Source organism: Amphiprion ocellaris, chromosome 13, assembly GCF_022539595.1.
Source record: "Amphiprion ocellaris isolate individual 3 ecotype Okinawa chromosome 13, ASM2253959v1, whole genome shotgun sequence".
Taxonomy (NCBI): Eukaryota; Metazoa; Chordata; class Actinopteri; family Pomacentridae; genus Amphiprion; species Amphiprion ocellaris.
Genome location: NC_072778.1, coordinates 7,590,925 through 7,617,282, shown reverse-complemented (window position 1 = coordinate 7,617,282; position 26,358 = coordinate 7,590,925). Strand labels below are relative to the sequence as shown.

The following is a 26,358-nucleotide window of genomic DNA, read 5'->3' as shown; positions in this document are numbered from 1 at the left end:
AGGAGTGCAAATTGCCCTCCTGAATGCATTGCTTTAATCAGCCTGAATCAGGATGCAGATTTAATCTTGGCTTGCGCTTTTACTCAGCAATTTAGATGTTTGAGCTTGGCTGTGCAAATTCATTGGTGAGATGGAAATAAACTGCTGTTGCTGAGATTAACTGTATATTTAATTACTCCAAAGAACTCCCTGTTTCATGTAAGTAACTGCTGAAAGGCTCCCTGCTCCATGCTTGTCTTAGGAAAAAGTGCAGCAACATGTAAATCTGTTAAAAGAACAGACAGCGTTTTCTATGAATAAGAACATCAGCTTTTATTATTTTATGACGCATTTTAAGCATTCGAGTCCAAAACAAGTCATTTTCTTACATGAATCTGCAAAGGCACATTCAAGCACTCCAACAAGCCTCAGTCCTGGCAGTGTTTAGGCAGATTTGTCCCTTTTTTTTTTTTTTTACAACACGCGCTGCAATCCTGGTTCAAAGCAAGGCTTTCTGAAAGAGCGAACTGGCTGCAGAATGGATTTTGCCACAGAGTTTCTGAGCTGTTTGAGGAGCATCCAGAGGAGAAGCATCATGAGCATCAGGAGTCCAAGAAGCATCCCCACATACAGGGTCAGGTTCCAGCCCCAGCCCAGCGCCAGGGGCAACGAGGTGGATGCCACCAGAAATTTTCTGGGGGCAGGCATGGGGTTAGGCATCAATCTGCCTTCTCCAGCTGCAAAAACACAAGCTCTGTACCCACACTGATCTTCTTAGGGGTCAGGCAGATGCGGTGCTGTAGCTGCAGGAGCCATTGTTCCGGCAAGTATCCAACAGGTTTGGCTATGATTCCCATCCGTTTCCATGGTTTAATCCTGCAGTTCGTCACAAGCGTGTGCCGTCAGTGATGAAGCCGACCTGTTGAGAGCGTGTGCATGGTCACCAAGCTGTCTGTTCCCCTGAATGAAATGGTGAAAATCTTTCTGCAGCTGGGCTCCGCTTCCTCTCTCCTGTCAGACTCCTCGCACAAAGCCAGCCTCCCAATTTATCATGAGAGGGGGAGAGAGAGCGAGGTGCCTTCAACATCACTGGCTGCCTTTAGTTGACTTTTACAGAGGTGGGGGAAACAAAACTGATCAATGAAAAGTGGAAAACATCAGCCCCTATTGTCACCAAGTGATAATGTGCAAACATGCATGTCGTCCTATACGTACAGTACTGGATTTGAGGAAATTGCAGGAAAAAACTGCCAAGATTCTGTTAAATTGTCATGCTCGTCTCAAGCCCCAATTTCTCTAGAAAAGAGAAACACCCTAAATTTTGACATCCTATGCACTCTAGTCTGAAAGGCTACTATAACCAAACTACCACTTGTAATATAATTCATTGTACTCACTTTCAACAGCAAGAGTTCAGCCAAAACTCTAACACCTATTTAAATACAGTTGGGAAAGCCTCAGTATAGACTACAATGTTTAAACATTAAATTCAAACCCACTTTTTCCCTACACGTTTTCTAGACTGCAAGCCCTCACATGCATTTCTTTGAGAGGTTCCCATCCAAGTAAAGCTGGTCCTCTGCTGCCCCCATGAGTCCAATGTGATGAAGATGCAGCAATGAAGTCTTGAAATGAATTTTATTTACAAGAGCCATATTTTACAGTGCATTAGATGCCTCAGAATGCTCCAAGAGACCAACATAATGAGACAGGTGACTCCATGACAGACAAAAATACACTTTAATCTGTATCCCACAAGACCAGATAGTTAAAGGTTAGACTGCCAGAAAAAGGTAAACCAGCAACAGTGTAGGAAACTCCACCCTAAAAACTGGGGGCAAAAAAGGCCACGATCTATGAGTACATTTACAGACCTAATGGAGTTTGAGACACTGTAGAGTCAAGCAGTATTTTTACAGAGTGGTATAAAACATCTGCATTTTGTCTGATTTCAATTCAACACCATTAAAACGGCTTAATCAACCAACAACTGTAGTAGTGTCGAGCATGAAGTTGGGATTGAGAATATAAAAATATTAAAACCTCTAAACATCCAGCGCTGGTCCAAAAAGACCAGAACATATTAAAATAATTGTGGCACACATCATTTATAAAAAAAAAAAAAAAAAAAAAAAAAAAAAAAAAAAAAAAAAAACTGAGAGTACAAAACTACATGGACAAGGGTAACAGAAGTCAGTTCAGCAGCAATGTAGCAGGTGCTTGGATGCTGGAAACTTCATGGTACCTGTGAGGGGAAAATTACTACATTTAAAACATTCAAGTCAAATTGCAGAATTTACTACAAACAGTGAATCTGAAACCCCTGCAGTAGTCAGGACTGAAAGTCAGCTGTGAAGCATTAAGTTTATCAGCAGCCTACTTACTTGGGGCCCTTGTACTTTTCCCGGACAGACTGCTGTGCATGCTGAGTGGCATTAAGGTACATTTTGTGGAGATCTTCAACACAGGGCATCAGGTCTTCCAAAGAGTAGCCACTCATCTCAACCAAGGATTTGGGCTGAGGACAAACAACTCAAATCACTGGGTATGTTTACACTTTCTGCCCCGACGCCAACTCAAGAAAAGTGACCACATAAATTGCCCTCAAACATGTACATGTGATGGAGATGCAGACATAACTAAGTCAAGTCTCTTTAAATGCACAAGAGTCAATGATGCATTGTATAGCCTATAAAATGACAATTCCTCAGCTTGCTTCTTTCATATGAGCAGTACAAATTTAGTTTGTAACAAAGCAGCAAATCTTCACATGAGATGCTGAAACCAAGACAAAAGAAGTTTGGCTTGAAATGAACCAAAACTTTTACTCAGTTAAAAGTTGCTTATTGATTCTTTCAATGAACAAACACCATTTTACTTACCCATGAGCCACCAGTCACTGTGTTGTTAGCCAGGATGTAAGCTGCAGCCGCTGTCTGCGATGGTAGGTATTTCAAGAAGGGATCTGAATCAACCAGACTGAGCTCCCCAAGGTACTGAGAAATAGAAAGCAAATAAATTAGACTGCCTGGAGATGAGCAACACTAGGGATGACATGTCTGACACTTGAGTGACAAATGTTTCAATACAGGTGTCAGATGACAGCCGTATAAAGACGCCTCACATGCATACAAGTGGTGCATGCTCACCATTGACAGACTCTCCACCTGCTTGCTAACAGACTGGTGAAGGAAGTACTGGGTGAGAAACTGGTGTATTGTTGGTGCCGCCAGATCAAAGGAGAGCACTTTAAGCACCAGATGCTCCATTCTTAACACTTGCTTCTTTGTGTAGGTGTCGTCTGTGATGTAAACAAACTCGGCCACCTCGGGAGGGTAGATCTCTTCAAATTTCCTGTATTTGAACATAAACGGTACACGGTGATTGAGCATTCATGCAAAGCAAAGCTAGACTTGAACCATTATTTGAATAGACTGAACACATGCAGAACGCGTGTACATACGAAGCTAGCAGCATAGCAGCAGTTCCAACCAGCTGCAGCTTGCCCCTTAGGACGGACATTGAAGAGAGGAAGCGATCGATGTAGTTGACTGCAAGATAAAGGGTCTCGTTCTGGAGTTTGTACTCCTCTCCAACCTCGACTAGCCAGTCCACCAGGATGGCCCTCATGCTGTTCGTAATGTCTGGCTGCTTCTTCATGTAACCTGCTTTAGGCCTGGTTTTCACCTGTGGGGCAACAATACAATTAGAAATAATCTAAATGCAGATCAGATCACATATACTGCATGACAGAAAAAGTATAACAAAAGATCATTAGCCCAGTTCTGTCAGGACAGCAACCCCGTGTAAGCTTAAAAGTAGCATTTCTAGTCAAATTTCTCACCTCCATCTCCCTCAGGTATGCGTGGATTTCAGCTGCATATTCTGGGACCTCATTTACATTGACAGGTTTTTCTTCACCCTCAATCACAGACATGTCCATGGGAGAATCTGAGCAAAGAAAGTTTTACGTTTAGGACACCATTTAGTGAAATCAAATCAGATTCTGGTGGTCAGCTATGGTCTACAAAGCCTTCATGAGTTTCTGAAATTAGATATTTATTGCACAGTTTGCTATTTAAAAGTTGGGCCGAAAAAGTTACTAGAGTTCAAATTACAGTTGGGGAAAAAAATGCAATTAGCAAATCACTAATGTTGCAAGTCAGTATTTAAAGGTGTACTATTAAATAATGACTAATGGAGTAATTCAGTTTTGTTAAACTCCAGCATATTGAAACTTTCAGGCGGTGTAAAGGCTTGATCAGTGTACACCATGAGTTTCATTCATACAGGTTGTGTGAGATATTACTCACAACTTGCAAGTTTCAAAGCATGCCTAAGTCAGGGTTTCACCCGTTATGTCAATGAGTTTACAAATTTGTGCATCCTACTTCTATGGCCGTGACGCTTTTGATGGCATTTTAAGTGGCAATGCTCCACATGTTTTAAACCCGTTACAAAGCATACACTGAACTGAAGCTTGACCTGAAAGAATAAAAGCATGCCAAATCAAATCACTGCCAGAACAATCGGATACTCTGCCCTGATTGTTTGGCCCTGCTTACAAGTAGTGTAACTGAATCAGTCAAACTTTTCAACCCACCAAAGCTGACATCCATCGCTGATGGAATATCAATAGTTGCCAGGGGCTGCCGGAGCCGTGCCACAGTGTTACTGATGGCCAGGGGAGACTCTTCGACTGTGGGCTTCCCTGTGACGGTTTCGACTGCCTGCTGTGGTTTCCTGGTGCAGGCTCCATCAGGCTCATCCACATGGATCTGGAAAGCAGGTTGCTTGGCAGAAGGCTTGTCATAGCAGCTTTTGCCAAAATCTTCATTTTTGCATGACAGGGGCTGGGACGACTCCTAGAAGCAGAGAAAGAATCAGCAAACATGACAGTGCTTTGTTAAGGTTTGTGATAATATAAAGAAAGCTGCAAAAACAAATACAAGGATTATTGTTAGAGTTTATGCTTAATTTAAAAAAAAATATATATAGCATATGACAAAACTCAGTCTTATGCACTTATTAGAGAAACTTGCACCTTAACAGGATGGCTGAGCACTGCCATTTCATGTTAATACTAATTTTAGAGGAATGTGGGATTAATGAAAACAAAGAAGACTTCAAGTAACACTGCTTATCAATGTTAAATGTGATACTAAGATAACAGATGAAAATGGCGGACTACGGAGGGAAACGCAGCCACCGCTATTTTCAGATAAATCTGCAAACCCGCAAAATAATATGAATGTAAAGCAGCAAAGCCGCACCGTCCACACATAAAAGCATTGTCAAATAGTATGCGAGGGAAATTAGTTGCCTCCAAAACCTACAATAGCAGCCCATTGTGCCTGCAGCCAGCGTTAGCAAACACTAGCGCCAGCTAGCTCTAAGTAGCATCGGTACCTGCTTTGCGCCGCGCTGGTTCTGGGTCTTGTTCAGCTGGTTGTTCTGCAGGGCCCCCAGGACGGTTCTGTTGGCGGCTTGCTTCGGTGGAAGGTTTTCTTGGTTCTCGCTTGCAGCAGCAGCAGCAGCAGCTCTGGTTTTCAACGAGCCTCTGAGTCTCGACAACATATTTTCCTGGTTGTGATGCTCGCTAGCCGCGCTTCCTCTGTTAGCGCCCGACATGTTTCCCTCAAACAAAAACTCGAGCCGGTCTCCGCTCGTTTTGTGATTTACCGCAACTTTTAAACGATCCTCTCCGTGCAATCCGAAATCACAAATGTCTTAAGTGATAAATGATCACGTATGGAAGTTACACTAAGGCGAGTGTTAGCTGCTAACTCACCGAGGACGCTTAAAGAACAATAAAAATATGCAGTTGAGATGGCAACAACACCTGGAACTGCAGCGCTAAACAAAACAAAAACAAGATATGCACAGTTGGCGGGATAAAGGCTGCAACGTGAAAATAACGTGACCTCAAGTCGCCATAGTCAGAAGTTTCGAAAGTGCTACCAACCTGCAAACAAGACAGCTAACCTCCGTCCATTTACACAGAAACACGCTGAGAACGAGGCTTTCTCTCAGTTCAAGTAGCCCGCGAGGATTGAAACGGACCAATCACAGGCCGCTCAGCCGGTGACGCAGTAGATGTACAGGAACGGAAAGGGGACAAAATTCCTCTGATTACAAATTTTAAACCGCTGTTGCACCCATAGACTGTATTTAAAGATATACAGTCTATGGTTGCGCCAGAAAATGATCGTCTGCCCATAAGCGGCTGCAGTCTGTTGGAGAAGTTATAATTTTGTCACAGTTTAAAAAAAAATAAAATAGAAATTAATTTTTTAACTTTAAAATACCTTTTCAACTCATATTTTTTAGGTTTACATTTGCTGTGTGCAGCCCCAACATTGTGACTGAAATAACTGATTTCATTTGTGAGGTTACATTTGCAAAAGACCTACTTTCTTCATTTTATATATATATATATATATATATATATATATATATATATGAAGGCACCCAGAAGTCATAGTCTAAGCACTGAAAAAACATACTATAGTGTACTACAATACATCTTAAATGTAAGGCCTGCTTACACTATAAATGTGAAAACGCTAAAGTAACATAAAAGACACACTTTTTGCTATGACCACAGAAATGAAATTATATGTATTTGAATGTTATCGCTGCTTGATTCAGGTAAAAGCAGCTGTATACAAACGATCACTTGTTGGCACAACACGGTTTGACATGTGTGAATGTACAGACATGAGTTATATGAGAAGCAGCAGTACCAGCCAGCACAGGCAATACTAATACTACAATAATATATTTAAAAGTTATTAAGGCCAATATTATCCAAGACTAGACCTGACATTCAAAATATCTAGTGAACAGAAGGGAGATATTCCATTAAATTCCACACTTTAGTAAACCACAAAGTATTATCAGAAAAATATAGCGGCCTTATTTTAGGTTAAAGTGCTCACCATGTAGTATGCTTGCATATATGATTATTTTTTTCTGATTGTTTAACATTTAGGCAGCATTTCACTGTCATTACAGGCTTATTTTAACCACTGTAAATGCAGCTGATTGGCTTAATCTTAAACAGTGTCAAATGATTAAACACTTACTATACAAGGATGCTGTCCAATAAGTATGGAATAAAGAGAGCAATACTTTTCTTAAAAGAATAATTAAGTTTAAAGTTGCATAAAATGCCATGTAACACAAGAACTTCAAAGTTATTGTCACTGCTTCAGCAACTTCAATTAATGTACTCAATTTCCTTGTATAATACTACGTATTAATGTAAATATATGTGTCTGGTTGTTATGGTGTCAAAGGATAAATTACTTGGAACAAAATAAGCATGCTAATCAGTATATAATGTCACCATGAGATAAGCTTTTTTGTTCCTGGAGAAGGTAATTTTCCAGTAGTATCAGTCTCTTGAGTTATGAATCTTACAGTGATTCTCATCTTGTTTTTATTGCAAGAGGAAAAGTCACAGTCCTATGAAAGTTATGATATAAAAACTGTCATTCCTTGTGGTTTAAAGAAGTTTACAGACTCAAAAGTCAACCAAACCCGCTAATAAAAAGAACCTGCATCTTCCTGGCAACCTTTTTAAATGCTATCAAAAGACATTATAAATATCAAACATTATGCACTGTAGTTAGAACAAACAGTATCTAAATGATAATATAACAATATGATATGGACACAGATAGTAACTATAATGAAACAAAGCTGCTGTACTGTATGTACAAACACAAGTAAATAAATACCCTCTCGTCTATTTGCCGTTACACCTCACTGAAAAAACTCTAACAGTGAATTTAAATCATAATTATCGAGAATTTCCAACAGCGAGGACACTCTTGTTTTCACATTCTGGCCCTTAAACTTGAATTTGTCGATGAAAAGATCTGTGATCATTCCTACAAGAAAGAAAAAGACAAACAAATTAAATAACTGTGAGACAAAAAAAATCTTTAAAAGGCTCTAGAAGTGAGTGCTAGTGAAATGTAGCGATCGGTTAAATGTGACTTTAATGTGAAATACCACACCGTAAAGCCTTTCAAGATGTGCAGGCTGCTTCTTGTACTCCTCGAGAAGATTAGCAGATTCATCCAAGATGTTGCGGTACTCTGGGATGAGGAAGTCTGCGTTTCCTTCGTGAACCTGAAGCTCCTGGAAACCACAGAGGAATTAGGGGTGAGGAAAGTTAGGGATGAACATAAGAATTTCCCCCCAAAAATACCTTATAGGGAATGAGTGAGAATGTGTTGCTTTTAGCTCAAGGTAGACTTGCAGACATGTGAAGCAGTGAGGATTCAGCTGTATGTGATCATAAGTTGTGTTCAAAGTAAAAATAGTAGCTTCCGTATGTTTCCTTCACCTGTGTGTCGGTGTGGCTGTGGGTGGCCTCTTCGCCTGATGAAATCTCTTAAAAACTTTCTCTTTGCCTCTTCTACAACAGAGTTCTCCTACATGAGGCCTGTCCACTTAAGTTTGCTCATTCATTTGCAGAAACAGGAGCAAGTGCTGTCTTTTTCTCTGAAAGTTTTAGCCAATACTCACCTTAAGAGCATCGATGAGCTGAACTTTTCTAGCCAGCAACAACTGGTACTCCAGCTTTGGATGGATCATCTTGAGGGTGTGGCTCACAGAGTCATCACTGATGTCTGAAAGATTAATGAACATTCAATTTATTTGTTTCTTTTGATCGTTTAATACAAGAAACATGTCAGTCCATAATAATAATAATAATAATAATAATAATAATAATAATAATAATAATAATAATAATAATAATAATAATAATAATAATAATAATAATAATAATAATAATAATAATAATGCACTTACCATATGAAATGTTTAGATTGATTTTTCTTTTGGTGGCTTCTTTAGAGAGAACATCGTTCAGTATGGAGATGGTAGAGATGTTGTCGGACCTGAAGTGACCCTCCCCTTTGCTGAAAAATTACAGATTCAGAAAATATGTGTTTGTTTTAAAGTAGACTTTGAGGTTAAACCTAAGCTTCAAGGTTTAAACAAACTGTAGGTTTTTAGCATGGAAACGAGCTTCAGATGGTTGAATTGGTGCTTGCATTTACCAGTATGTGGCTTCAAGCTGCGTGCCAAGGAACGTGTTGTGGAAATAGAAAGTGATGCTGTCTCCTGCTGGTGTTTTCTCAGGCACCTCTGGCAAACAGAAAACAACCCAGGAGTGGATCTCTGCGAAGCTGAACTGCCCCACCAGGTTCAGTCTGTTCATCGGCCTGAAGCAGAATGAGGAAGGCAGAGAGACAAGAGATCAAATGATCTGATTGTTCAAAAACATGAGCAAGTGTCACCTATTTCCACAATTTTGTATTAACTGATAACTGATATCTCTAAATGTAGCCAGTATCAACAATTCTAGGGTGATGGATGATAGAATAACACTTCATATTAGGTTTTTAAATTTGAATCTAAATGATCTGAAGATATTTTATCCCTATACTTCTCAAAATTCAACCCAGCCCAAAATGAATTCTTCTTCACCTGTCCTGGTCTATGCTGTGAGTCCGCTGGTGGAGGGACAGAGGTTTGATCTGGTACTGGCGGACCTGGCAGGTCTTGGGTTGCAGTCTGGGGGTGATGTAAGCCTGCAGGGTTCCATACTGTCCCTCTATGGACCTCACCTAGGGAAATAGTTCATTGTGAGTAAAACACATTGTTCTTCTGTGGCGCATCACACCACAAATAGCTGAAACAAGTGCATTGGGTAACTATTTTTGAATACAGAGTGCCAAAATCACACCGCAGAAGACTTCTACTGTCAGTATGGACAAGGTTGTGATGCAATAGAAAGTAATACACAACCACAATGACACAGATGGTGATATTATGGATTTTAACATAAAAATTAACATTTCATAGCTTTAAAGGAATAAGCACAAGGCTTCACAGAAAATACCACAATTAGCTGCACTTGCTACCTTGAGCTCAAGTCTGGTAGTGTTGGCCTGACATCTGTATGTTGCCAGGAGGAAGTTCCCATTGGGCTGCTGGAAACAGAACAAGAGAGTGAGGCCTCTGGAGGACACTGCAGGTTTGTGACAATATTTGTACAGTTTGTTTGTACAGCTCACCTCTGAGTCGCATTCACTGAAGCTGACAACAGCTGAGTTCTTATCCACATCCAGCAGGTCTATGGGGACGTCGCTCTGCAGACACAATCACACTTAAGGTTAAATTTTGCATGTTTACATGTGAGGAATGATATTAAAAGTGCAATTTGTTTAAAAATTGAAGGGTCTTTATATAGAAGCTCCATTGTAAAAACACAGTTTAATGACTGGCTGTACCTGGAGCAACAGGTTGTCGATGGCAGTCTGCACCTCCAGGGTGAGGCTGTAGCTGGCATCGTCCTGGCAGAGAGTGAACTTGTCATTGACGCTGAAGACGGGCACAGCAGAGACGGCTGTGCTCGACTGAGAGGTCTGCTGGTACTGCTCACGTCCCTGCAAGACTTTGACCTGCAGCTGCTCCAGCTCGGCTCTAGAAGGCAACAAGACCACTGACTGTTTCAGCTATGTACAATAAGTGAAACTAGGGTCATTCCAGAACTGGAGGACATTTTACATCCCACCCATCAAATTTCAAATAATCCATGTACAGAATAGTAAAACATGAAGTTGTTGTGTAAATTTACTTGTCCTGAGACCAAATCTAAAAAACTAGGAGAAAAGAATGTTTGAAAAATATTTTCAAAACACCAAATAAGTCTGCAGTTCCCCCTAAAATGCCATTTTTCTCTTGTCCCACCCTCCTGATGACCAAATTGAACCTCAAATAAAACTGTTAAAATGAAATTTAAATCCCCTTTTCTTGGTATTATTTTTTTAATTGATGTCTCTGGCAATTGTGGAATTTATTTTTTTTTTTTAAATCAACATAATATTTTAAATAATAATTATTATGCATGGAACATGTTGCACAACATGTTAGCGTAAACTTTTTAGCTGGCAGAAGAAGAAAACAGTGAATCACATGATACGCTGGAATTAACATCATCAAACTGTTTTCCTAAAGAATGGATAGAGCAAAGCTATGTCCTCTCTTCTATTTTTCATATTTTCATAACATTATCAGCCTTGACTGAATGTCTCACTCGCCCTCATGAAACCCTGTTATGCATATTATCAGGATAAGACAAATTCTTTTTACTTTCTTCTTTCCTGTTTTCCATCAGTCAGTTTGTCCTCTTGGTCAGCAGTAACAGCTAGCTAAATATCTAGCTTCTACCGCTGAGAAAAAACTAATATTAGCATGGATTAGCAACCCTGTTACTGTGATTAGAGTAGGGTTAGCAAACAACAATAAAACAGAATAAAAATGGTACCACTGATGTGTAAACTGAGCCAATCAAGCCTTTGATAGTTTACCTATTATTGATGAATATGTAGCAGAAAACTGTAAAAGAGAAGGTCTATTTTTCAAAAATCTTGAAGCCCAAATGTCCTCCAATTCTGGAATGACCCACAAATGAATGGCTCAAACTCTGAAGATGAGAAAGAGCTCCTACTTTGCTGATACCTGAGTGCTTCCACTTTAGACTGCGTCTCCTTACTCATCTTGACCTCGTCTCCAGGGCCGGCCTCAGCCTTCTGGGGCTCAGTGGTCAAACCAGTCACCCATCCTGCAAAAGGTAAGGACTGTCACCTTCTTACTGCTCCTGCACTAATGAAGTCAGGCAGACAACTAACACTTTTTTTCATTTCTATAGAAAAATTGTGCACACAAGCCGCATTACTTAGAAGAAAAAAAATCCTCATCTAACCTGTATAAGTGGCAGTCAACACCTCATCATAAGATTCTTTGCCCACACAGCCACCCTGGATGGAAGTTACACTCTCTGACAACACCTGCATCCAGAAGAGATAGGAAATTTGGGCAGTTAATGAGGCAGGGAAGCATTTATTACTATGCTGCATTTAAGAAAAGGTCAGCATGTTCTTAAATGCAGGGGATAAAAAAACAAGACAATTTATTATCATTTCAGAAATAAAGAGGCACTTATTCAAATGACTCTGGGTTTAAGATGGTAAAACATATAAGCTGTGATGTAGGCTGGCAGCTTTTAAACTGTAACTCTGTTGATTAACATTTGACACACTGGACTGAATAAACATATTTGAGCAAAAACTGGGGAGTGAATATTCCAGTTTTTACCGTGCCAGGTAAAAACTCACATGCTCGAAGCGTAATGCGGGTTCATTAGTGCTGTCAAAACCATAGACCTCCACTGTCCCATCATCTCTGCCCACCAGGACGTCATTCACTCCGTCTCCAACAATATCATAGGTGTCAATGCAAAGAATTCCTGAAGGGAGAGAGAGGAGCGTAATTGTGCTGTCAGAGGTTTAACAAAACAACAAATGCAAATACCCTCTAATTTGGATACAGATGGTCAAAAAAAGAAACAAACAGCTTTCAGACAATCACACGACTACTGCTACCAGTTCCCAGAATGCAGTACTTAGAATAACAAACCAAAACTGGCATAAAATCTGAGAATTTAGTGGCCAGAAGTGGCAATTTAGATTCAGTGCAGATGGAAAATAGTTGATATTATATTACATTCTAATGTATTTTGTTTTGTATTTTGTTGGATAAAATATGCAATACAGTTGGTGTCATACACGACATACCTCCTTTCTTTTTGTCATTGTCAATCTCCCATTTGGTCACAGCAGAGTCCTCACCGATCTGGACCAATCCTATTTTTCCATCCGTGGTTCCATAGAGAATTTCCTCTCCTGAAGAAAAAATACATGACATATTATACTAAGTCTGGTCCAGATAAAGTAATTATACACCTTTTTTTTCAATATAGTAGACAGCAAACAGAAATGAACTTGCCTTTATCTCTATTGTATAGTTCCAAAACAGATGGAGGGCCGGGGACTTCAATGTCATAGGCAAGTTCAGATCCCTACAGTAATAATTAGTTTAAAAAAATAAATGAATGAAATGACTGTTTGAGGTAGAACAACCTAACAAAACCAGGACAGCTAATATGTGTTTGGTCTACCTGTAAGACTCTAAGAACACGGTCTTGGCACGCCAGGACTGGGATGAGGCGAGTGAGGTTTTCTGAGGACAAACATGTGATATCATTGATTTTGTCCCCAGAGAGGTAGTAGTCTTGATCCTTGCAGTCACAGTAATGGTTGTAGATGTAACTTGCACAGACAAAAAGGTCAGCGCCTGAGACATGCCTGGAAAAGACATTGCCAGAACCACTCAGTAAAGAACAGACCACACAGCTTTGCCACAACTAATCAGAATGAGGAGAAGCAGATCTTACATGGCATTGATGCTCTCTGTTAGGTTGGCTTCAAAGGTGAGGAACTGTTTGCCTTTCTTGGTGAATCCCCGGACCTGAGAACCAGAGCAGACGAAGATCTTCTCCTGGGGAGTTCCCACAGCGCCTCCAAGGTCCATTCTCGCTATTTTCTGCCCTGGGAGTGTTTTAAACACGGGCTGAAACAGAAAGTCAAATTTGTTCTTAATAGGGACCTTTAATTTCGGCTCAACTCAGGTGATCAACAATAGAATAAGTTCAACTCACCACTGCCTCTCCCTTCTTCATCCCAAAACATGTAAGTATACCATCGTGATCAGCAATAGCAACCTGAAACACAACAAGATGCCAATCAAGCATCATAATGCTGAAAGATTTAGTGAAAAACAAGAAAAATGCCCAGGGGCAAAATGAAGAGGTTGCCCAGGGTGACCATTCTCAGGTCTAGGAACCTCTCTGGCCATCCAACACAACAAACAGTAAAGCCAATAGAGGGCTACGCACGTTCTCAAGAACTAAAATTACATCCACTAACTACTATTTCTCTGGGGAAACATTTCTCTACGACCGTTTTTCCCATATAGTTGTGGCCGCAATGTATAAAAACACAACCACCCCCCATTCACTCACATATAACCAAGTCCTTCTAATCTACCAGACAGAGTTTGTCCCGATATTTTCTCAATTAAAAAATTTTCCATGATTGTCATTGGAAAGTGTGTGGACAATATAAAAATGCAGTTGTTTAGGTTTAGCTGTGGCGTCGTTTAAACTACACTATTGATGACAATGCATGATTCACCCAGGACCTGCTGCCAAAAAAAGAAATAAAAGCCTGAATGGACACAGGAAACCAATCTAGATGTGTACTTTCTTTATGTCATTTAACTGTAATCACCTTGTGAACTTTTTTTAAGCAATTTAAAATCTGTAACTTAAGCAGCACTTACAAATTTTCAGTCAACTGAACATTATATAAAAAGCCTATTATACTGTATATGAGTATATGAGCAGTGTACCTGCTGAGCGCAGGATTAGAAAGAGTGACCAAAAAAATATTATGTGACTTACAGCAATTTACTGACAATAAAATAGTAATCGCAAGACATTTTTACCCCAATGTAAGTAATGATCTCTACCTATTAAACCTGCAACTGAAAACACTACGAACTATAATTAGGTACTAGTTAAGTAGACATAAACTATACCTTTTGTGTTGCCTTTTTTCCCAGTGCTGGAAGCAGCCTCATAGTTTTCTGGGATGTCACACCAACCTGACAAGAGAGAACAATCTTGATCATGTGCAACAATGCAGTAAAAACTTCAGTCTTATTTGCAGAGGAACTGTAAATGCTTTACAACAATACCAGCAAGACAGACTTTCTAAAAACGCAACATAAACCTTCGTGTTACCTGAATATAATCAACTCGATTCAGGTGGATCTCCATCTTCCTTCTGTAGTGTACCTTAACCTAAATAAAGTATATATTTCTGGGAGGTTATCCGGTCATAAAACTGCAGAAATCATTAGTCTCGGTCCACTATAGATAGCTGCCATTCACAACGTATAAGAAAACGATTTAACAGAATTACAGGACGATAAAGATGGTAGTTTAGACTGGGATTATCTACAGCAAGCAGATTAGCTCCACGGGCTAACGTTAGCTAGAAAGCTAATTGGCTAACACGATTTATTTGCACACCATATGTCTTTTTTAACGAACGAAAATCCTCTTTAACTGTATGTACGCAGCGGAATAAAACACACGAAGCGAGCTACTGTCTGTATATTTTGTCACGCAGAGCTGAATTCCCTTTTTTAATTGCGAATACTGTGCTTAAACTGTCTATATAACACTTGGGAAGGGGACGAACGCCGTTGCTAGTGGCAACGCTGCAGCCTGTAACAAGCTGCCATTTCATTGGACGAGAGTAAATCACAGGAGTTGAAGTCGCCTCCTGATTGGTACAACATTTGGCCAGGCTGAGACCATTACTCACAACGGGAAGGTAAAAGATCCTGTTCGTTTAAATCAGTTTAATTTAATTCATTTTAGTTTTTTGGCAACTCACTGTGGGACAAATACGCATTATTTTGGTCATATACTAATAAAAACATGAACAAAGAAATGATTTCTTTACATATAAAACCACAGGCATTTTATACTGTGTAATCATTTTTCAAAGATAGCAATTATGCTGCTGCTGCCGCCGCCCCCCCAATGGACTTTGAGTTAACATTATAAAACATAAGGCTTACATTTGATGCAAAGTATGTGTATTATTTAAATCACACTGGCTGTTAGAGGAAAAGATTATTTACTTAGAGGTGTGGTGAAGTGCAGATACAGTAGTGTGTCCATGTAAAGTCCCTCTCAAACCAGAAAACAATTCTGAAGAAACTTATAGAAAATCCCACCTTGCAAGTTGACAGGATTGATTTATGATGTTTGTTATACAAAAAGTGTCATTTCGACACATGAACAAGGTTAAAACTTGTTTTTCGTGGGAGGGGTTCTTTAACTTTTCTTCATAATGACACTAAGATCAACTATTGTGAAGGTTAGAAAATTATCAGCACCAAACTCAAAAACTGTTCTTTGATATTTTATTGTTTTAATTAAGAGATAACTTTCATCTTTTCATAAAAATGTGGTTTGTCTGTAGGCAAATAAACACATTTAACATAAAACATAAATCAGAACATGCATTAAGCAAGAAGTATCTTTAGCAACATATGAATGAATGAAGCAAATGCAAAACAGTGCTTAAACTGAGAAATAGCATCAGGATGCATCCAAAAACATGACATGCATTGTGCAAATCATTTAAAACATGAATCCTACAGCAAAAATGTCTGGTACCTTAAGATAATCTATAAAATACAGCAGATATTCCGCTTCTCATTCCAACACCCATCTTGACATCATAGCTACATAGATCTTGCATGTTGTTAAACACGTGAGTTGATGGCATTGATGGAGTACATTTTAAATTAGGCATTTAGTCAAATCAAAACATCAGATGTTTTGTACATAAGAAATAAGGTAGAAATCGCAAAGTAAAAGTACAATATGATTATTCAAAGAAAGGACGTTATCAGTAATGTATAAGCACATTTTCATTAAGTTACTAATCTCAGAATGTTAATGTTTTGTCACAGAATAAGCAATTTTCATGAATAAATAACGACATAGAAGGAAAGAATAGTGACAGCCGATACGCAGGAACATGGCTGATGTCTACCGTGTTCCATTCAGTGAATGTAACAAAGCGAAAGGGTGTCCATCGCTTGAATGAGGTCACATTAAGAAGATGGGAAAACAAAAAATCACCAAGAGACTTCAGTTCATTACCGGCTGGTCTTCAACTGTACTCAAATATGCAGAAAAGTTGGAGCACAGACTGTAAAGGTGACATTCAAAAAACAGTTCCTTCCGTTGATGGCAATATCTGTCCCCATCAAAGTTTAAGTCACATCTTACATTGTTGGAAAAACAAAACATGAAAAGACACAAAACGTTCTACGTAATCAGACCCCTGTGGGGGCGAGACGGCTGATGAAGGCGATACTGCTGAGGCACATCCTCCTGAAGAAGGCGGGACAGGCAGGCTTCATGATGAAGTGCTCCAGAAGAATTCGCAGCTCAGTGAACAAGGTGCTGGGATGCAAAGAAGACATGTTGAATAATCACCAAAGATTTGTCATGTTGAAACAGCAGGCAATTCTGATTAAATTACAGTTAAACCTGCAGCTGTTATAAAGAAAAAAATAATAAAGTGGCCCAACCATTAATTTTATTTGATTCATGCTAAGTTCAGTTTACTTTTAAACGTCATTTACACTTTTCAATTTGTTTTATTTTAGACGCCTATGTAGTTTTACAATAAATTCAGGAAACAGAAAGGTTGATCTGCCCTGCACAACTTAAATACTGTTTATCAATCCTGCACTTTTTCTTCCTCTTTAAGAGAAAACATATTAAGAACCAAATAAATATTTTAGTTAATCACTTTCACTCTTAAATTTGAAATAAAAAAACAATGCAGGACTTTATATTTGACAGTGCTTTTACTGTGAGGTATTTATTAGCTGTACTTAGGAAATCCTTTCTTCTATCACTGGTAACACAAACATTCAGAAAGAGTGAACATAAAACAAGACTGTTTGCTTGCAGCTGCCAAATAATTCAATCCCCCTACTCTGAGACTAAAAGTTTAACCATTTCAGACTGAATTTATGTCACTTTAGATCATTAATCAATGTTTGTGTAATTTCTGTTGGGGCTTTAGGCTATTACCACACACGGCATACCTGGGGCAGCGAGAGATGAACGATTAGCTAGACAGTACGCTGCCAGACAACTATGAATTGAAACTGATCATGTTTCTGCTCTTAGACGCAAAAGACTTATGGCGCTTTTGCCAACGAGCATCATCAGCATCTATTCTGGTGAAGTGCAACCACACTTTCAAAGCTACTTTTCTCTGGGATTGTCACTAAGAGCAGGATCTGTGTGTGTGTGTGTGTGTGTGTGTGTGTGTGTGTGTGACACGACACCAGATCTGTCCCTGATCTTCGCACATAAGTGCTCTATTCTGGATTGTGAATAGTGAAAGTACAGTTAAGTTGATGAGATAGAATATGTAAAATAAGAGCTATGTACCAAAAACAAATCTATTTTCTTAACTTCTATTTAACCAATAATGACTACGTTTACTGGGCCCCCGTTAATACTGTGCTTCGATGAGCAGCTTTACAGCGAAATAATGTTCATTATGCTAAACGGAAGCATGCTAGTTTCTGCAGTAACACACAATATACACTGGTGCAAAAAAGTTTTCAGACACCCTTAAAATTTTACACAATCTCAAATATTATCATGAAATATTTGTGGAAAAATCTTTTTTGTGTTTCAAAAGGTGTGGCTACATTAGACAGACACAAACAAATACAGATGATATTTTTTTGTTTGTTTACAAGAAAAACTAACAAAGCTACATTTTACCAAAATGACCCAATGCTCAACATTTCTTATTTAAATGGAACCAATCAATTTTAGGTTTTTAATGGCCTTTTTTTTTTTTTAATGATTATCTTAGTATTATGGCTGTGATTTTACTAAAGGACCTAAGAGTGATTCTTAATGCAATACTTCACAAATGTATGAGGTGTCCAAAAACTTTTTCCCATCGCTGTATGCCTGGTAATGGAATGCTGGATTTTTCTGTTTAACAATAAACAGTGAGCTCTCTTTAACAAAAAAGATGCTACTGAAACCCTGCTTCTAGACCACCTCAAATATATCTCTAGATTTTCTAAACTGACATTTCTTATCACTTTTTGGACAGTATACACTAACGTTTCCATGATCCAAAGATGCAATACTTTTGGGTGTATTCAAGTTATTCTGGTTTGCAACTAAAGTAGCAAGTAACTGTAATTTTTTATGCTGAATGTCAACAGTCAACTTTAACGGAAGCATAGCAATGTAACGTGTTTTAGGTCTTCTCTACCCTTAGCACTAAGATCACCTTTACATTTATTTATCATTTACATGCTGTGGGACAATTTTGCTTTATTGAACATCTTACCGGCAGTATGGGTTTCTTCTGGATGTGTAACGGAGAGTGAGGAATCGGTAGTAAATGAAAGGCAGCAACAAGCTCCCCTGGCCGCTGTTGACAAAATACAAATCACGTTTATATATGAAAACTGATGTGACACAACTGTAGAATGTTTGAAGTTTCAACATGAACAATAGACTTTGTTTAGCTTTTTGTTTTCAGAATGTTTTAGATACAGGACTTTTGTTTTCTTGCATTGTGGAGCAGACAGTTCCTTCTACTGATGGGAAACACTAAAGAGAGCTCCACAGGAAAATTACCAGGGTGAAAATGATAAGAACTGATATATATTTTATGTTAAAAACTATTTTCTTAGATTTACAGTGTTCAGACTGATCATGTTTTCTGTTGTGTGTATAAAAGGCCCATTCTGAGCCAAGAAAATCCTGGGGATATTAATCTAAACTGCAGTAACAGGCAAATGGGACATCAGTGTTACATAATACATTCAACACAATGACAGTCTGAGCTCCCTGTACTTCTGAAGGTTGTCATGAACATATGCATTTGTTTTTTAAGACGCCATTCAGTGAGGCTAACTACAAGATAAAAACAATAATCTGCACTTCCACCTTTGCCACCACGCTTACATACTGCAACTTGAAATGTCTCTTGCCAACAGAAAACCCTTAACTTCTGTCGTGAGTTTACCTGAAGAGCATGAAAACAGTCGCTGGCATCAAGAAGATCTCATTACAGGCAATAAACTTCAGGATGTTCTGCTGATTGGATGTTAGTTTGTCCAGCAGGTTTCTAACAAACATCAGGCTGCTCGGGCCCACGGACTGAAAGAAAAATAAAAAGTCAGAAAGTGACAACAACGCTGCAGTAAATCAGTTTTCAGCGGGCCACAAAGTTTACATGAAGCAAATGTAAGGAAATGAAATTAGCAATCATGGCTTTTATTGGATTTTTGGGGTTGAATATTTCTCTCTCAGCAAGCGCTGCTTGATTAAGCAGCCAATTAAAACTCCATTTGGCTGGTGCTAACGGCCCACCTGGGTGCTAAAAAATGTTTGGCAAACTGCTTTCAGACATACATTTTTAATAAACAACATTAAAAGCCCCAGCAGGTGGTTGTTGACTCATACTCACATCAAGGACTTTCTTTGTGTAGGTAGTTGCATGAAGCAAAGAGAAGAGGAAAACTGGGAAGATGCTCACTGGACACAAATGTTAAGGATCAACCCAAAAAGAAAAAACACAAAACAACAACAAAAACTCACCTAAGATGTTAAATTTGGAGCAGCTACAACCAGGACATAACTGTGAATAATGTGACTTATAATATTGTAACTTGTGCTGAATGCAGAATCCTCTCAAATCTCAGGAAAAAGCAGCCGGACATTAGTGAAAAATTGCTTTGATGATAATGCCAAGAAAGAAAGCCAAAAGCAAAAGCATGGAACAGAATTGCTGGTTATCAGTTGATGAAAATATTATTTCAAACAACAACAGCCTCAAACAACTATAGAATAATGTTGCAAGAGCAGAAAAAAACAGTACATCTTTATTATTTAAACAATTAAAGAACCCATATTGTGCATTCTGGGTTTTTTTTTCTCATTTCCTTCAGTGTGATGTAACCCTGCTTTTTAGTAAATGTTAAAGGTTTGCAAACTTACACAGCCCAATGCGCTGGTCAAAGGGAGTTATTCTGTCCCACAGTGGATTTCACTTCTCACCTGCCTGAAACAGCTTGTTTGAAGTCCAGGCTTTCCTTCCATTACTTATTGATGTTACCATGCAATACATTTACATAACTCCTACCTAGCAGCTAGTCTGGCTACTCACCCTCAAACAAAGAATTAGTCATTATTTCCTTACTACAGCTGCTCCTACTAGGAGTACATCCCTACATTCACAGATCTGAGGTTACACTATACAATCAACACTGCCTCACTATCTCCGGGCCAGCTGACCAATCAGAGCAGACTTGGTTCTGAGGAAGGGTGCCTTAAAGCAATGTACAGTACGAAAACATAATGTGCTTTTCCGAACATTAAAGCATATAAACCTGCCCTAGTAGAGCCCCAAAATAAAACCATAAACCTGTACATGTGCACAACATTCAAATTCACTTTAAATCACTCGAAATCACTGTGCCTTGAAATGTGTAAATATTGTATATTGAATTGTAATTACATTTAGATTAGATTTTAAAATGAGAAGTGTTTTTTATAGTACTGTACAGGAAGTTTTTCAGAGTATATACTAACTGTTAATGTTGCTACCCTGCCTGCATCTATCTATCTATCTATCTATCTATCTATCTATCTATCTATCTATCTATCTATCTATCTATCTATCTATCTATCTATCTATCTATCTATCTATCTATCTATCATGGACTCTTTACAATAAGTGCACTCATGCAGTCCCAGCAGACATCATGTGAACCAATGCTATCAAACACTAAAGATTTTTACCCATTCAGAGTTGCTGTAAAGAACACTGTACATCTTCTGCATTTTGAGGTGAAAGGATACTTGTGATGGGGTAGGAGTTGACCAGGATGAGGGAGTAGAGCAGATAATGGCAGCTGTCCTCCTGCAGAGCCTGGGCTAGGAAAGCTCTGCTCAGCTGAAAGCGTGGAAGCCTCTGGTGTAAGCGAAGGGCACTAGTGAGGGCATTTGCTAACAAGGCTCTCTGATAGAAGTTGGCTGCTGCATAGGGTCTGAAACACACGAGCAGTGGCAAATGTTCTAGCATCTATTTAGGCTGGAATGCTCATCCATCTTTGCAAAATTACGTCTTTTTACGCTGTCAATGAGTGAACTCACCCCAAGATTGGTAAAATAAACATTATAGAGCAGTAGACAGTGAAGAGTCGTGAAAGCCACATTGCAGTCTCCAACTTGTTGCTCATTAAAAATTGCTGTGAAGAAAAAAAGGTCAATTTGTAAATGCTAAACACAAACAGATGTTAACTGTTGAACCTGCTCAGTCACAAACTGATTTGGAAACACAACACGAACCGTGCAACACTGAAAAACAGAATTTTCTTTTCCAGATTAAAGACCGATGTGTGTATTTTTTGTTGTCAAAACATCAAACAGAGGCTCAATATCAGAAAAACAAGCACTAAAGCACTGAAATTAACATTAACAGTGAAAAAAAAAAGCTCAGTTTAGGTCGATGCTGTGAAGCTGTTGGCACTTTTGATCAAGCATGATCAGAGCAAGGGATGGGTGGGAGAAGATTTCCCAAATTGATTCTAATGAAAGTTATTATAATGGCATAGTTTTGAAAGTGTACTCTGGAATCAAGCTTGTAAATCTTGTAAGGAGCTAATAAGAAACAAAACAGTCCAAAACAATGCAACAGACATCAAAATACTCTAAATTTCAGTTCCAAGTAAGAGGAAACCTACAAAAACAATATAATATGGCAGCCCAAAGTCTGTGGTTAGACACTTCCTGGCTGGCCTGTCTTTCAACAAATCCCAAAGTTAGTACAAACTTCCCTGCAGAGCCACAAAAGATGTTTTACAAATGCTTTTCAAGGCCAACTGGTGCATCTTATGACCATTATCTGTATATGCAGAATCAGTAAGAGCATCTTAAAGGGGGAAACGCAGGTGGAAGATAATAATGAGGTTAAAACAGCCAGCCTACCACAGGTCCCACCTGGGGAGGAGGATTTTGTTGGTTTGCATCTGCCATCTTTGGAGTGTGGGGTGTTCTGTTGGAAAAAAAATGAAAATCTCATCGTGAAGGAACACTGGCAAAATATATCTACAGGATCAGTACCTGTTACCTGCAGTAACATGATTTAAAAAAAAAAAAACATAAGTCTAGCTGATTTTTCGATAAAAAAGATTAAATTTTTGAAAAATGTTATCAGTTGTGTTCCTGTATATAAAGCTTTGTCAATTTATGATAATTATGACCGAGACCATTCAATACTCTCTCATCTTATTAATGGAAGTTTTTAGTGTTGGCAGTCAAAATTTATTGGAGGATGTCTATTCATGTAATAGTGAGGGAGTTTAATAGTTAAAAGCAGAGTGTTGTCATAATTAAATTCACAGTCAAGATTGATTTTGGTATTCAGTGTGCAATAGATCTAAATAGGTCGAGGTTAGTCCAGCCTTATTTAAAATCAAAAATCTTTATTCATTTTTAATCATGGATAAAGATTCCTCTATTAAAGCAGGACTTTTATATTTAACATCAGAGCACTCTGGATACTTTTTGGACCACTGACCAATACTAAGGACTTCTAACTGTAAGATATGGGACAGCCATTGTTTAATTTCATCTTTACTGACTACTGGTTCTATCCCTGAAGAGCACCTGACTGTATTTTCTTCAATTTTAAGCCACCAACAATATTATCCTTGACGCCTTGCAGCCCTCCCTGTTTTTAACCTTTGATAGTTTCAGTCATTTTATTCCAACTAGATTGTCTGCTTTTGGTTTCACTTCTAGTGAGAATGTACAGTGACCGACTTCAAACTATGGACAGTAAATCAAACAAATGGCTGATATTAAGACATCCCTTTGGACTTTAGGAAATCCTGAAGGTCTTTAATTATTCTTTTTACTATAACTGATGCTAACGATGACCACTAGTTTAGCTAATCACTAACTTCAACTCATCCTAAAACTGTGGATTTGATATCATATTAACCTCTGTCGGCTTTTTCCGCATAGAACGGGTTACGTGGGAACTATCAACTGATTAGCGTTAGTTTGCTTCCTCTGGCAAGTGGGAGATGTGGTTAGCTGTCTAATTAGCTCTTCTAGCTTCGGCTAGTTTGGGCAAGTAATTACTACTTTATTAACACAAAACATGACGACAAATGGTAGAAAATATCTAGTTGCTACTGCCTGAAGTGGAAATCAGAGACTACCAGGATTTAAGATTGACTTTTACTTATAATTTTTTAATGGTAAGGTATTGGCCGCTAACGTTAGAAGCAGGTGGCTCTAGAATATTCTGTTACCATCGTTACTAGCATGTGTGCTAACGGATCCGCTAACGCTAGCTAACTAGCCTTTCCCTAGCGCGTGCTTCTATGTTACCCTGGTGGCTAACGTTAGCTTCCCCGCTGTTTACAGTAGCCTGTACAGTATTCGTTTGTTTGGCTGTTATTATATGTTGCGGGAATAAAACATGCAGCTTACCAGTACTACAGCGTCGAACGATTCCGTTCCGTGCCAGATTAAAAGTGACAGTCAGCCGCTGGTCACCACTGTAGTAAATGATCACCTGACCTTCCAAAGCGAGAAAGGAAGTGCATCAACTCTCGCGATATTTTACAAGGTTAACTACAGGATCACATAGGCAACACTTCCCTCTAGTGCAGGGGTTTGAGGGCCACAGCAGCATTATAGTTGCCCTCAAAGGGGCAGTTGTAACTGTAAGAGGGAAATTCAAAGTATTCAGCAGCTTACATACAACAAAAATAACAAAAAGACAAAACAGGCAGATTAGTATATACTCTGTAGAAACTTGCTGTACAATACTATAAACAAAACACTTCTAGTTTTAAAATCTATAGAAATACTAATTGTATTAAGTCAATGAATAGTATTTACACCTTTCAAGGCACCGTGATTTAAAGTGATTTTGACAGGTAGTACGAAAGACAGTTGTTGTGAACTACATAAGGTTCATAGACCTTCTGCAACCACATTGGATCAGTCCTAATGTGATCCTGATAGAGACCCTCCCCCTGACCACTCAGTGATGAGTTGTCCAGTCTGATGAGCAGAGGGACAAAAGAGTTTCTGAGTCTGTTTGTGGAGCAGGTCAGAGACAGCAACCTGGAGCTGAACACATACCTCTGCCTGATCGCTGACCTGTGTAGTGGATGCTGGGTGCTGTCCAGGATGGAGAGAATCTTCTCCAGGGTCCTTCTCTCTGCTGCTGAAACCACTGAGCCAGCTCTCCTCACCAGTCTGTCCAGTCGTGCAGCGTCTCTCTTTTTAATGCTCCTTCCCCAACAAGCTACAGCATAAAAAAGAACACTAGACACGGCAGACTGGTTAAACATCAGCAGCAGTTTCTTACAGATGTTAAAGGACCCCAGTCTCCTCAGGAAGTACATATGACTCTGTCCTTTCCTGCAGATGCTGTCTATGTTATCAAGTTACAAATATAACATATGCATTTACATAGATGACAAAATATGTTAGCTTATTGTTCTGTTATTATAACATAAAACCTTTCAATTTGTCAGGTTAAGAAACCCACATTACTCATCAATCAACCATCAAACAATTCAAGTAAATAACAAAGAAAAACTTCACCAGATACAAGTTATGACATTAACTTTTTCAAAACTTTTTTGTTACAGTGGAGTGTGACAGCCCTAAAGCACAACCAACAATTGTGAGCTGCTAAGAACATTGGAGACAGATGTAGCATTGCAGAGGGAGTACACCTTACTAATGAGAGATGGTCTGATTACAGTAAACATTTGTCTGCATGACCACATAAACCTGTAAACACAATGAATATGCTGCCACACAAACAGACTAGCATATGTAATTAACTCAAAATAAAATAAGAGTTGTCTCAGTTCACAACTGTGTTGGTTAAGTTTTGGGTGAAGTTGATGAGGTGATGCTGCCTGTCCTTGATCTGCTGTACAGAGATAAGTGATGGAGGACAGCAGATATATAGATAACTAATACGTGAATTAAAAAAAAAAGATCTTTACATAGATCCTATAATCCGTAAATAATGTTTAAAAATACTAAAAAATAATGGCGTCGTTGCCGCATCACAGCTTAAGAAACAAACTGCACACTGCGCCTGTGCCGAGGTCAACGCCCACATTTTTGGAGAACAATCCAACATTTCTTCTTCAGATTCCTTTAAAAGAAGTGCTGCTTTGATACAGATTGTTCACATTTCTGACATCCTAATCATACAACGAGAAGGACAGACTTAAAGAATAAAAACGTGCATCTTTATTTACTATTTTATCCAAAGGCGCGCCTGCTGCAGATCCACCACAAGGGGGCGCAGTCGACCAGACTATGTTCTTGCTGCAGGTCGGCCTATAGCCTGCTCTGGATAATTATTTTAGCTTTAAGTGCACCTTATTTGGTCGCAACATGTTTTAAAATCTTACATCTGACTGCTGCTGTGGCGCATACATCCGCAGATTATTGGCACGAGTGTCGCGGGATGATGTGTTTGCTGCAGATGCCATTTGAAAATATAGGCAGTGTAAGCACTGTAGAATCTAATTATTTCTTTGCAAAACCTAATTAGGCATTAAAAAAGGTTAACGCCAGCGCCTGAAACGTTTTTGTTTAATAATCCCATTACTGACGGCTCATCATGTATAAAATGGTGCAGGAGGACACTAAGTTTCCACTTGTTAAAGGGAATCTCTGAGAAATAGTCGCAGGTTTTTTGACACTATGTGGAAATTAGGGCTTGTAATTAAACTGCGGAGACTCGGCGCAGC

General features: G+C 38.9%; 3 protein-coding genes across 3 annotated transcripts; all 3 read right to left on the bottom strand.

Moving 5' to 3' along the window:
- Positions 1-1,598: 1,598 nt before the first annotated feature.
- Positions 1,599-6,001, bottom strand: ccna2 (cyclin A2). Its single transcript, XM_023284819.3, has 8 exons — positions 5,389-6,001; positions 4,583-4,844; positions 3,824-3,930; positions 3,443-3,666; positions 3,129-3,333; positions 2,862-2,975; positions 2,364-2,497; positions 1,599-2,224 (listed from the first exon to the last, which is right to left on the bottom strand). The coding sequence occupies exons 1-8, from the start codon at positions 5,608-5,610 to the stop codon at positions 2,173-2,175; spliced, it is 1,320 nt and encodes a 439-aa protein (XP_023140587.1). The 5' UTR covers positions 5,611-6,001; the 3' UTR covers positions 1,599-2,172.
- Positions 6,002-7,406: 1,405 nt separating this feature from the next.
- bbs7 (Bardet-Biedl syndrome 7) lies at positions 7,407-15,169 on the bottom strand. Its single transcript, XM_055016321.1, has 19 exons — positions 14,711-15,169; positions 14,506-14,571; positions 13,565-13,627; positions 13,301-13,476; positions 13,025-13,211; positions 12,839-12,925; positions 12,642-12,744; positions 12,183-12,313; positions 11,771-11,855; positions 11,527-11,629; positions 10,296-10,488; positions 10,080-10,154; positions 9,927-9,992; positions 9,490-9,629; positions 9,060-9,224; positions 8,809-8,918; positions 8,521-8,624; positions 8,007-8,130; positions 7,407-7,877 (listed from the first exon to the last, which is right to left on the bottom strand). The coding sequence occupies exons 1-19, from the start codon at positions 14,744-14,746 to the stop codon at positions 7,750-7,752; spliced, it is 2,142 nt and encodes a 713-aa protein (XP_054872296.1). The 5' UTR covers positions 14,747-15,169; the 3' UTR covers positions 7,407-7,749.
- Positions 15,170-15,892: 723 nt separating this feature from the next.
- Positions 15,893-24,154, bottom strand: tmem33 (transmembrane protein 33). Its single transcript, XM_023284816.3, has 8 exons — positions 24,059-24,154; positions 22,544-22,610; positions 21,710-21,804; positions 21,416-21,603; positions 20,022-20,089; positions 19,578-19,711; positions 18,894-18,977; positions 15,893-16,960 (listed from the first exon to the last, which is right to left on the bottom strand). Exons 2-8 carry the CDS (start codon positions 22,589-22,591, stop codon positions 16,831-16,833), a joined length of 747 nt encoding a protein of 248 aa, XP_023140584.2. The 5' UTR covers positions 22,592-22,610; positions 24,059-24,154; the 3' UTR covers positions 15,893-16,830.
- Positions 24,155-26,358: the final 2,204 nt, after the last annotated feature.